Source organism: Cordyceps fumosorosea (assembly GCF_001636725.1).
Source record: "Cordyceps fumosorosea ARSEF 2679 chromosome Unknown scaffold_8, whole genome shotgun sequence".
In the NCBI taxonomy this organism is placed as follows: Eukaryota; Fungi; Ascomycota; class Sordariomycetes; order Hypocreales; family Cordycipitaceae; genus Cordyceps; species Cordyceps fumosorosea.
In genome coordinates this window covers 656,203-668,620 of record NW_017387308.1, presented here as the reverse complement: position 1 = coordinate 668,620, position 12,418 = coordinate 656,203, and the positions used below count along the sequence as shown (strand labels likewise).

The 12,418-nt window shown below is 50.2% G+C and overlaps 3 protein-coding genes across 3 annotated transcripts; 2 read left to right on the top strand and 1 right to left on the bottom strand.

Annotated features, from left to right (window-relative positions):
• Nucleotides 1–3,077: 3,077 nt before the first annotated feature.
• ISF_04042 (hypothetical protein) lies at nucleotides 3,078–4,730 on the bottom strand (the record flags this gene model as incomplete). The annotated part of the gene is made up of 1 exon (XM_018847648.1): nucleotides 3,078–4,730. The coding sequence occupies one exon, from the start codon at nucleotides 4,728–4,730 to the stop codon at nucleotides 3,078–3,080; it is 1,653 nt and encodes a 550-aa protein (XP_018705228.1).
• Nucleotides 4,731–6,262: 1,532 nt separating this feature from the next.
• Nucleotides 6,263–10,246, top strand: ISF_04041 (RecF/RecN/SMC; the record flags this gene model as incomplete). Its single annotated transcript, XM_018847647.1, has 5 exons — nucleotides 6,263–6,293; nucleotides 6,355–6,448; nucleotides 6,501–9,432; nucleotides 9,495–10,172; nucleotides 10,229–10,246. The coding sequence occupies 5 exons, from the start codon at nucleotides 6,263–6,265 to the stop codon at nucleotides 10,244–10,246; spliced, it is 3,753 nt and encodes a 1,250-aa protein (XP_018705227.1).
• A 631-nt stretch (nucleotides 10,247–10,877) lies between these two features.
• Nucleotides 10,878–12,256, top strand: ISF_04040 (Transcription factor TFIIE, alpha subunit; the record flags this gene model as incomplete). Its single annotated transcript, XM_018847646.1, has 3 exons — nucleotides 10,878–10,972; nucleotides 11,028–11,123; nucleotides 11,185–12,256. 3 exons carry the CDS (start codon nucleotides 10,878–10,880, stop codon nucleotides 12,254–12,256), a joined length of 1,263 nt encoding a protein of 420 aa, XP_018705226.1.
• Between the last annotated feature and the right edge of the window lie 162 nt (nucleotides 12,257–12,418).

The following is a 12,418-nucleotide window of genomic DNA, read 5'->3' as shown; positions in this document are numbered from 1 at the left end:
TGATTGTCAACCCTCTTCCCAGGCCTGTTATCCTAACCAATGTACCTAAGTACCCCAGCATGTTATCTCGATTTACGTTGTCCCAGTCAGTACGTCCGCCGCTTTTTTTTTTTTTTTTTTTTTTTTTTTTTGATAAGCGTACATACGTAATAAAGACATAAGCTTCTATCACTACAATAGCCCAATGTTTCATGCCGTTGACAAGCTTGTCCTCCTATTTCGACGTTGTATTGACGGAGTGGCCTCTATCGTCACGTGCCGGAGGCTCACCAGAGCACTAGGTAAGTAGACAAGGGGCATCCGGCCCATAGACCAATAGATCATCAACTTCCTTCCAGCACACTCTACAACCAGTAGCAACACCGGTCCTAAGGACCTGGGGTTTCTCATTTGTGATTCCGATCAGCTCGACAGACGCCACTTATCTCGACACTAGTCGCGAGGCGCCTGTCTCGTCAGCAATCAGCCTGCGGGCACCAGCGAACCTGTCGACCAGACCAAAAGCAGCATCCCAACCCTGCCTCCCGACGGTCACAAGAGCAGCTCGCTTTGATACGTATTCTATCGATAGCGCTTTAGCAAGAGACATGCATCGCCCGCACCGGGAAAGCACGCCAAGTGCAAGCCCGCGTAGGAAGCGCCAAAGGATCAATGGAGACAGGTACGGTATTGTCAGAGATATCGTGGAGCTGAATACAGACTCTTAACACGTCAAAGGTTTATTCCGAGTCGGTCCGGGCAAGACTTGCAAGCTAGCTTCAGCTTACTTCATGAGGACGGCTCACCAGCAGCGTTGCCAAAGCAAAAGAAGCGCACGCCACATGGCGAGTTACATTTCCAGAGAAGTAAGCCGCCTTCCGCATTGTACATGCCCCGAAAAAGCGTATTTCAGAGGCGCTAACAGCATCGCAGCCGAGGAGGCAAACCGTACATTTTCTTCGCTGTTGCGAGCAGAGATGTTCGAAAGCTCAGTGCCACAGGTGGCATCGTCCCTTTCACCAGACAGCACCGTGCCGAATGGCGCACGAAGGAACTCCACGGATGGCACACGGTCTCACACACCACCAAATAACAACCCCGCTACTGCACTACCATCCTCACTCACACCATCGACTCCACACAAGAATCTTTTCTCATATATGTCACCCCGGCACCATCACATCGCTGGCCATCCCACACCTACCAAAACGCCACAGAGCCGGCATGGTCCGAACCTAGATACCCGAGCTGAGAACTATAGCTTGTCGCCAGTTCGATTTGGAAGCCAACAAATGTTGCTGAGCCCCCGAAGGCAACCACGCTCCGTAAACAAAGTCCCTTACAAGGTCCTCGATGCGCCAGAGCTAGCTGATGATTTCTACCTAAACTTGGTAGACTGGGGCAGCGCAAATGTACTTGGTGTGGGCTTAGGATCCAGCGTGTATATGTGGAACGCACAAACTAGCAAGGTGAACAAGCTTTGTACGCTGGAAGACGACACTGTCACGAGTGTATCGTGGATACAAAAGGGAACCCATATTGCCATTGGTACTGGCAAAGGCCTTGTGCAGATTTGGGATGCCGAAAAGACCAGACGGTTGAGGACTATGACAGGCCACACAGCTCGGGTTGGGTCCTTGGCGTGGAACTCGCATATTCTAACTTCAGGCTCCCGTGACAGGCTCATCTATCACAGAGATGTGCGAGCACCAGACCAATGGCTCCGAAAACTCGTTGGGCACAAACAGGAGGTTTGTGGCCTGAAGTGGAACTGCGAGGACGGGCAACTGGCTAGCGGTGGCAATGACAACAAGCTCATGGTATGGGATAAGCTGACAGAGACACCCTTATGGAAGTTTTCGGACCATACGGCTGCTGTGAAAGCTATCTCGTGGTCACCGCACCAACGCGGACTACTCGCATCCGGAGGTGGCACCGCAGATCGACGCATAATATTCTACGACACAATCAAAGGCTCTGTTATTAACGAGATCGACACTGGAAGCCAAGTTTGTAACTTGGCGTGGTCGAAGAACTCGAATGAAATTGTGTCTACCCATGGGTACAGTCAAAATCAGATAGTTGTTTGGAAGTATCCTTCCATGCAGCAAGTCGCAAGTCTGACTGGCCACACATATCGAGTTCTGTATCTTGCAATGAGCCCCGATGGGCGAGTCGTGGTAACAGGCGCTGGCGACGAAACCCTCCGCTTCTGGTCTGTCTTCGGCCGAAGACCAGGTAGCAAGGAAGACGGAGAAGCCGGCGGTGGGAGGTTGGCAGACTGGGGTATCATTCGATAACTCGCATGGCTGATCATCGTTGAACCCCCCTCCCCCCTTGCGCATATTACTACCGCAACAACGCTCTCGCAGCTCATTCTGGCAAGACTTTACATACCCACATGATGTGCGAGAATACACACACGGAGCCGCTCTGACTCAAGTAGTCTGGATGTATGCCTCGCGGCTACTTTGATGACGGCGCATTCTCCGGAGATACTAAGCACAGGCCAGTCAAAAGCGAAGAAACCGGACGCGCCTGTGACATGATTGGAATGAAACACGACGGAAGGAAAGGCATGGGACACGACGTGAGTCAAGGATAGGGAGGAAGCAACATAAAGACAGCTAGGACGGGGCAGAAGGGCAAAGGAAAGAGCACGGCAAATCAAGGAGCGTTATTTTTTGAGAAGCGACCGATTTTGTATTTGCATAATGTTTTATAGCGCATAGCGAATTTAATGATAGCATAACAAAGCATTGGACATTCGCAGGTGCCTTCTAACGGGGGAACCTGTGATGATACTGATGGATATACTCGCCACATTTTGAGTCTATTCGATGGCAAGAAAATCTAGCTTAACAATGCCAATTAAATCATATCTGTATTTCTATGGTATCAAGTGCTTAGAAGATTATGAACAGGATGTTGCTTAAGAGCGCAAGGCAGCACCCACATGCCTGCCGATTTAATGTAACAATAAACTAGCTATTGACTTGACTCAATCAATCGACAGGTGGAAAGCCTGTATGGCAGAAGTTCGACTATCACTTGACAAACTGTCTGCCCCTTGTCGCGATAGAACGGTGGTTGCATCATTAGTCGGTGGTCCTTCTCTCACGAGCTACGTCTCGCGCTCCCCCATCAACGCTGGTCGAATTCGCAGTGGTAGTAGAATCATCGAGAAGCGGGATGCGGTCGAGGCTTGTCGTTCTTGCCATTGCATCTCTAGCGGTGACGGCATTCGGCCCAAGACTAGGCGTACCGGAAGCCTTCTTGGACTGTACGTCAGCATTCCCACTCTCAGGCTGCGGTTGCATCAAGGGCGAGGTAAGCATGAGTTCGGGGGCGGTCTGCCATTTGACTACTTCAGCTTTCATGGCCTCAAGCTCTTTTTGGAACCGTTTGCCGAAAACATCAATGTAATAGGTAGATCCATTGTATATGCTCCAGGCAAACACAACCAGCAGGAAGATGGTTGACGCATAGCGGCTGATAAACCAGAGCGGGCATGGCAGCATAGTGAGAACAGCATACACGTATTGAATCATCATGAACGTGGGTTCCTGTAGCGTGGTTGGCATGGATAGAACAAATTTGCCGATCCAAGTCCTGGCATATGAGCGGCGAAGCCAGGTAAACGATGTTGGCCGGCCAGCGGCGATTTTCTCTCTCCGGCGAACTGTAATGAAGAAGTAGTAACTGAGTTGCCAGAGCGCGTATGGAATGGTGCTCCACGCTAGCATAGATACGATATTAGCGTATGCAGTTGATGAGCCGGGCTCTGCTGTTTTGATTGCCCATATGGCCGGGAAGCGGTCTCGTAGTTTTTCCTGCGGGTAGAGATGTACCAGACAGTGCAGAGTGGCGCATGGCATGATATGTATAAACAACGATGTAACTTTGTCGAAGCTGTGGAATACCAGAGAATTGCGCCACATGATGATCGCAACTGCGTTATTGCCAAAAGCCAGACAGAATGCGGCGGTAAAGAGTCTCTTGGAGGTGGGAAGAGCCCATATGCTGAGCATGAGGAGTACGTTGACGAAGTAGCAGAGATCGGCAAGGAAGTAATGGTAGCCACGACGATGGTATGTAAACATGCGGATGGGCATGAAATACACGAGTTGAGCGGTGTACCAGAGGTGGAAAAATTCGGGATGACCGCCGATGAGATAGCCACTGATGAAGATGTTCATAACGCCACAAATGAAAGATATCTTCTCGCGCAAGCTGATGGCCTTTGTGTCGTTCCATTGCCTGCCTAGCTTGTCCACGCGCTGTCTCATTCGTTTTCGATAGCGATCGAATTGTTCGTCTGCCGAAGGCACTCGGCGTCGCCACTCTTCGACCATTCGATTTCGTGCATTGTAAGTCTTTGATTTCAGTACGTCCCTGGAACGGCGTACTTTATCAGTCTGAGCTGAAATACCCTTCTGAAGCTTTTCTAGCTGCTGAGGCAACGCGAAATTATCCAAGAGGTCTAGGACTGTTAGGCGATCTAGGGGCGGAAGCGAATCCCAGTCATCCTGGTAAGAGCTGCTGCCAGAGAAGGATGGATGTCTTGAGAGCTTCGGGCTTTTTGGAGTTGTAGCACTTAAGCTGGGAGTGTCGAGGATAGTCGGATCGGGGGGCGAGGAGCTCAGTGGTGAGGAGAGGCCAGGTTCAATCTGGTGTTCGTCGGATATAGGGTCTCGAAACGTTGCATTTGGAGTTGGAATCGGCACCGCCGCTGGCTGTTCGTCATCCATTGCTCACGTCCTGGCGGTGACGGCACTGTTTGGCAACTGAGTTACAACGCGTTAGCATGCATCGAGGGGGGCAAGAATTAGAAAGAGGCCGTCGGGCGCGAGGCGGTAAAGAAGATATACCTATCTTTAGCCTGGTGCTTGTACGTTAATATGAACGGTCGTAGTAAGTTATGCCGAGAGCGGTAGGCAAGCGACGACGAGATAGGATGACGGGGACGCAGGCAGGGAGGAAAGGGTCAGAGGCATGGAGATGTGTGTATGCGACAAGAGAGCTACGGTATGGTGGAAGAATGTAAGTTGAACAGGGAACAATCGCTGCTGTCATGTAAGAAGGGCCCTCGAAACGTACGTGGACCAGTGTATTTACACAGAGCTTGCCGAACTGGCAAGTGGATACTTCGAGACGGGTACCCCTTTTGCAACGCAGAAGCGGCACTTTCCAGTGTGCGCCAGCGAAAGCCAGGCCGGGTTACAGCCCAAAGCGATTTACTACGGCATGCTTGGTACTTAGAACTGAGGTATCTTCTTAACTATTAATAGCGGGGCTTACACACCCAGGTCGCGACATCATTTTGTTGAGGCCTGTTTACCTATGGAATCGCAGTTCGTTGCACGTGTGAATTAAGCCGGCCTGGTGACATCCATAAGCACCGATGCCCTTCGGTCTAGGAAACACCAACAAGGCGTCACCAGCTGCGCGATAGAGGCCACCTGATACTTCTTTACCTCACCGAGTTAGTAGAAGCCAAAGCAGCATTTAGTCACGCCGCCAGCTACGCGGAGTATGTAGTTATTATGTAGGCATCTGATATGACCGCTCTTGTGCGCCTCGAAGCTGATGCACCAGCTCGTTGCTGGACTAGAAGAGCATGAATCTAGCTGAGCGTGAGCCTCAAAAAAGCAGAGTGATAACTCGGTTACTACGTGCCATAACGGAAGCTGAAAGTTTTCTCATGCTCTCTACCGTAGACCCGAGATAACTAGGGACTGAGGAAAATGTGTATAATGCTCAAGTGCGAAGATCCATGCGTCACTGCTTGAAACTGCTTGACGCAGAAAAATTTCTGTCGCTGTGTGTACTAAATCTGTACATCCGTACGAATAATTGTTTTCCATTCATCAAGCCTCCAGATGAGTGAACTACTACTGTAGCTGGGCTTGGTGTGAAGGTGGTCTGTGCGCCATCGACCACCCTCCTCCCCTCACATCAACGCTGCCTGGCAGGCGCCGCCGGTTGCGCGACGCGTTCCGCAACCAGTCTTTCGCATCAAACCTGCGTCGCATCGTGCAAGGCCTTCCCACGCCGCTCTTCGCTAGTATGACGTACAGTGATATCGAGAAACTTCACGAGACAAACAAATTATACCGATAATCACGCGAGAATTCTTCTACACTTGGTGCACATATCACGCGCCGCGCATCTGCTTCGAATACCACTTATCAAGACTGCTTGTGCAGGACGAAGCCACATCGAATCTGTCGCGCACCGCCAAAACCTCGTAATTGCCGCACTAGACTTGATAATCGAAACAATGGGGAAGCTAAATCGACTCGAACTTTTCAGTACGTACTTATCACCCTGCTGCTGGCGCAGACGCGACCAGAAATCTAACATTGTGCGCAGATTTCAAGTCTTACAAAGGGCACCACACCCTTCTGTTTGGCGATTCGTATTTCACTTCGATCATCGGACCCAATGGCTCTGGAAAATCTAATTCGTACGCCTATCCCACGGTATCTTAGCCTCTTCGTTTACTGACCTGCTCACAGCATGGATGCCATCTCGTTCGTTCTCGGCATAAAGTCGTCCCACCTTCGTTCTGCACACCTCAAAGACTTGGTCTACCGAGGACGAGTACTAAAGACATCCAAGATCAACGACGACGGTTCTGTCGCAACGAATGGAGCAGCGCAAGCAGGCGATGACAAAGCCTCACGCGGCGACCCCAAAACTGCATGGGTCATGGCTGTGTATGAAGATGATAGTGGCGAAGAACACAGATGGAAACGCTCCATCACAAATCAAGGCGCTAGTGAATATCGCATCAATGACAGAAGCGTTACTGCACAGCAGTACAATGCGGCCCTGGAAAGCGAAAACATTCTCATTAAAGCAAGGAATTTTCTTGTTTTCCAAGGAGATGTGGAGGCAATTGCGTCTCAATCCCCCCAGGATCTTACACGCTTGATTGAGCACATCTCTGGCAGTCTGGAATACAAGCAAGAATACGAAACTCTCCAAGCCGCTGCTGAGCAGGCCGTGGAGAATCAGAACTTCCAACTCCACAGACGACGAGGTATAAATTCCGAAATCAAGCAATACCGTGAACAAAAGAAAGAGGCCGACAACTTCCAAAAGAAGATGGACGAGAAAGATGCTGCCATTGTAACGCAATGTCTCTGGAAGCTGTTTCATTTCCAGAAAGCTATGGATGAATCGAGTGCTGCCATCCATAGTCACCACGAGGATCTGAAAGAATTGCGACGTAATGTCGAATCCTACGAAGGACAACTCGAAGCTGCGCGCCGAGAACAAATATCAGTCTCGCGACGCGTTGGCCGAGTGGACCGAGAAATCCGACAAAAAGAGCGGTCGATCGAAGATGGTGAAAATGCGCTGGTGCCCTTCGAGGAGAAAATCAATGAGTCGTCGCAGCAAGTTGATCGGCTGCAGTCACAAAGCCAGAAAGTTGCGAAAGAGCGAGATGAGCAAGCGGATATCGTACAAAAGGTGCAGGATGACATTGAGAGTGTCAACAAAGCTCAATCCATTTTCGAGAAAGACATCCAAGAACAGATGCAAAAGCAAGGCGTGGCAATCAGTGACTCTGATCGCAAAGAGTACAACACGCTTCGCAGCGAAGTTATCGCTCGCTCAGGTGCAGATCACACCAAGCTGGAAAACCTAGAGAGGCAACGCAAGGCCGACGAAGTGACGGTCAGCAATCTGAAAGGCAAGGTTGACAGCATCATGGCAGCCATTTCTAAAACAGAATCTGAGCTCAGCAGCGTAGGGGAAAGGAAAGATGCCGTTGAGTCTGTAGCCAAGGACCTCTCTAATGAAATTGCCGCCAAGAAGAAAGAATTCAACCAGCTGCAGTCTGAGCGTGTTCGCACCAATCAAAAAAGGACGGAGCTCGAAGAAAAGCTGGAGGATGTCGCCAAAAAGCTGCGAGAGGCTGACGATGGCCGTCGCCAGAATGATCGTGAGGCGCGTTTGAAAGACATGGTTGCATCTTTGAGACGCATCTTCCCGGGAGTGCGAGGCAGAATTGGCGATTTGTGCACTCCGAAGCAAAAGAAATACGATGAAGCCATTATCGTGGCCCTGGGAAGGGACTTTGACTCGGTGGTAGTTGACACAGAAAAGACTGGCGTTGACTGTGTTCAGTACTTGAAGGAACAACGGTTCGCGCCAATGACGTTCATTCCCTTGGACAATATCAAGGTCAACGCTGTCAACACATCTGTCAAGGGCATTACTGGAGCCAGACTTACCATCGACACTATCAATTTCGACTCTTCCGTCGAACGTGCGTTGTCGTACGCATGCGGAAGTTCCGTGGTGTGCGAGACCCTCGACATCGCGAAACACATTTGCTACGAGAAAAAAATCCCCGTCAAGGCGGTCACCCTAGAGGGCTATGTTATTCACAAAGCTGGTCTTATGACTGGTGGTCGTGGGCCGGAACCCAAGGGGGCTAAGCGAAAATTTGAAGAGGCAGATGTTCAAAACCTTCAAAGAATGGCTGCAAAGCTAAAAGAAGAGATTGATCGCCTTCCGAGAGCCGATCGACGCGGCAGCAAAGAGGAAACACTGCAAATTGAGCTTGGTGGCCTGGAGCGCCGTGTTAAAGCTACCAAGGATGAACTTATTGTCTTCCAAGAAAATTTCTCTAGCAAGAAGCGAGAGCTAGAGAATCAGAAGAAACAGCTCCGGGAGATACAGCCAAAATACAAGGAACAAGCGAAACAATTCGAAAGCACGACGTCTACTGTACAGCAGTTCCAGAATGCCATCGGCAAGGTCGAAGACGAAATCTTCTCTGGCTTCTGTAAGCGACTCGGATATAGCGACATTCGTGCATTCGATGCATCTCAAGGAAAACTTGAGCAAGAAGTTTCTGAGAAGAGAAATCAATATGAAGTCCAGAAACAGCGTCTTGAAAGCCGCCTGAAGTGGGAGGTAGCCCGACACGGTGATACCGAGGCTCGTATTAGGAGAATGCAGGAGCAGATCAAGCGCTTGAAGCAAGATATCAAGGGCTACACCAAAGAGAAGGCGGATATTGAAACGGAACTGCGCGAGGAACAAGACGAGCTTGAGGCTCTCAGGGAGACCTTGGAGGAACATCAAGCCGACCTTGCAGAGAAGAGCGAGCGCGTCAATGAGGCCAAGGCTGAAGTACAGCAACGTGGCAAGGACATCGAGGCCTTGAACAAGAGCATCAACGCTTTGGAAACAACGTTGCAGAAGAATAGTGCTGGAAAGTCTGGGCTGCTTCGCAGGTGCCGCCTAGAGCAAATCCAGATCCCCCTAGCCGAGGGTGCGCTAGACAATTTGCCCAGTGAAGATGACCTGCTGCGTCAAGACCCAGATGCCATGGATGTCGATGCTGAGGGCGAAGAAATGGTTGATCTAGCGCTGGATGACCATGGCATCGAAATCAATTTTGACGGATTGGACGATGATCTGAAGGAAGTAAGTAGCACTGTTGGGAGAGTCAGCTTGGTAGTGTGCCGAGAGCTAACCGAGATGTACAGTCCGATGACCCTACCGTGGACGATTCTCTTACAGAACGCATCGCAACTCTGACATCTGAGTTGGAAAAGTTGAACCCGAACATGCGTGCTATGGAACGACTTGAGAGTGTTGAGTCTCGCCTAAAGCAAACCGATCAAGAATACGAGGACTCCAAAACGGCTGCTCAAGAGGCGAAGGAAGCTTTTGGCAATATTAAGCAGAAACGATACGAAATCTTCAACAACGCATTTACACACATCCAGGAGCAGATCTCGCACGTCTACAAAGATCTGACCCGCTCGGATGCCTACCCCCTCGGTGGCCAGGCCTATCTAGATATTGAAGAAGACACAGACATGCCGTACTTGTCTGGCATCAAGTACCATGCAATGCCTCCCTTGAAAAGATTCCGCGACATGGAACACCTTTCTGGTGGCGAGAAGACCATGGCAGCTCTCGCGCTTCTCTTCGCTATCCATAGCTACCAGCCCAGCCCGTTCTTCGTTCTTGATGAGGTCGATGCAGCATTGGATAATGCGAATGTGGACAAGATCAAAAAATACATCCGCGAGCATGCTGGCCCCGGCATGCAGTTTATTGTCATCAGTTTGAAGACAGGACTGTTCCAGGATAGTGAGAGTTTGGTCGGAGTCTATCGAGACCAAGAAGTCAACAGTTCGAGAACATTGACATTGGATGTGAGTTTGGCAATCTTCATATGGCAGGAACACACTACTAATGACCAACTCTACAGCTGAGGAAGTATGCGTAAAGCGGGTGATCTCAATTCGAGTTGTGGGTGTATAATAGTTGCTGGACAATTTTGGCGTTTTGTTTTGATGCTACCGAAAGTACCTGCGTGTAACGCTTTGTACGCAGCTGATGCCCAATGGCTATAGATACCAGTGCGCATCGTAAGGCAGACAGACCTATTGCTCTCAATGAGACTCCAAGATGGCTGATACGAAGTATTATTAATGATTGCGCGCAAACATTGAAAGTTTGCCATACCCGAGCAGGAACTCATGTGATATGAATGTTTGGTGTACCCACTTTAGCTACTCTTAGGCCGCAGGAGACCAGCTGCTTCGCAACTCGCGTTTCTCCAACTGCAACAGCCGCCAGAACATTGTCCATCTCAAAGTCGACCACCGTGCGCGTATACGCTCTTCTTGTAGACAGAATTAAAAGAATTGCCTGCGCGCCTTACTTAACCAATACGAAGCGTGGCGACCGAGCGACTTTCGATCGATCGAACCTTTGGGTGGCAGCGCGATCCAGCGCATGACAAAGCACCTGCGCATTCTGCAAGCCAAGAAACAACAACAACGATTATGTTGAAGCAGTATTAGGAGCAAGCATTCACAAAGACAGAGGCTGTACGAGCTGCAGATATCGCCGTCATGGATCTCGCGGTGACACTTGTCAAATCGGTGATGCGAGCTTTCTATCCAACCAGAGATGTTCTAGTAATAGACGCGCTCATTCTTCATGAAGCGTATGACTTTCCCGCACCACTGAAACACGGGGCCTGTAACTAATAGGCTCAACAGTCTCCGTGATGACGACCTGGCCTATTTGATGGCCACGAACCCGAAGGACCTTCATAAAATCTGCGGGAAACTCAGGGAGGATAGATTCTTGACAGTGTAAGTTTTGCACTCGGTCCACGTTCGAATGCGAGGTGGCTAATAGTCGCGGTCGAAATAGACACACGAGGCCAGAGTTCCGAGAAGGAAACCCACGACCGAGTAATCGCACTTGGTACTACATCAACTACCGCCACACCATCGATGCCATAAAGTGGCGTGTCTACACAATTGACAAAGATGTTCAAGGAACAACGGAGAGAACAACGGAGAAGAAGGAGTACGTCTGTTCGTTCTGCAAGGCTGAATGGTCGCCTTTGGAGGTATTGGACAGCCATGGCCCGAACGGTTTCCTGTGCCATCGATGCGGCCATGTCCTGACCTTTGAAGCAGATCGCAATGCTGGCGGTCACGAACAGTCCACTCGGCTGAACGACCAATTCAAGTTCATAAGTGAACTTCTGCAAAAAATCGACAATGTACACATACCAGAATGTGATTTTGATCGCGCTCTCGCAAAGGCTAGACCAGTGGTTCGCGACGCGACGCACCAGATTGCGGCAACTACGCCCATGGATTCGGGCTTAAACAGACCAATGGCAGTAAAGGGACTGATGAACACAGGGCCCCAATCCATCTCTGTCAACATTTCGACTGTTGAGGGCGCATCAGAAGCAGAGAAGGAGGCGGAGATCGCGCGCCGGGAAAAGTTGGCGGCCCAGAATGCTTTGCCGTCTTGGATGTCAAACAGCACTGTTACTGGTGAATCCTTTGCGGGTGCTACTGGGACAGGACCTTCTGTTATCAAGAGCGAAGCCGCGCCGAACGATGAGTCAAAGCAGAAGCAGGTAGACAGCAAGGCTATTGCTCAGATCGATGATATCTTCGAAACACTCAAAGCTGAAGCTGCACAGAGGCAGCAAGATGGCTCTGACGAGGAAGACGGCTCTGAAGAGGACGAAGACGACTTTGAAGATGTCCCAGCTGCTGGCGGTAACTCCGGTCTGGACACATTATCTCTCGGCCCGTCGATGAAGCGAGATGCTTCCGAGGAGCTATCAAAAGGTGATACTGAGTTAGAAGAGCATAGCAGAAAGAGGGCGAAGATTGAACCCGAAATTAAGGCAGAAAGTGCGGGCAACGGCAGCGGGGAAGATGATGATGAGGATGAAATGGAGTTTGAAGATGTATAATGGCTGTAAGTGATATTCCAATGGCGCAAAAGATGGAGTGATTCGGCTGCACATAAACGCAGAAACTGGGACAACCGCAAAGCGCATTTGCGTCTCGATCGCGGGACCGCGTCATTGGCGCCAAGTCACGTGCACAAATTCTGGGCGAAAATGATGACGAGG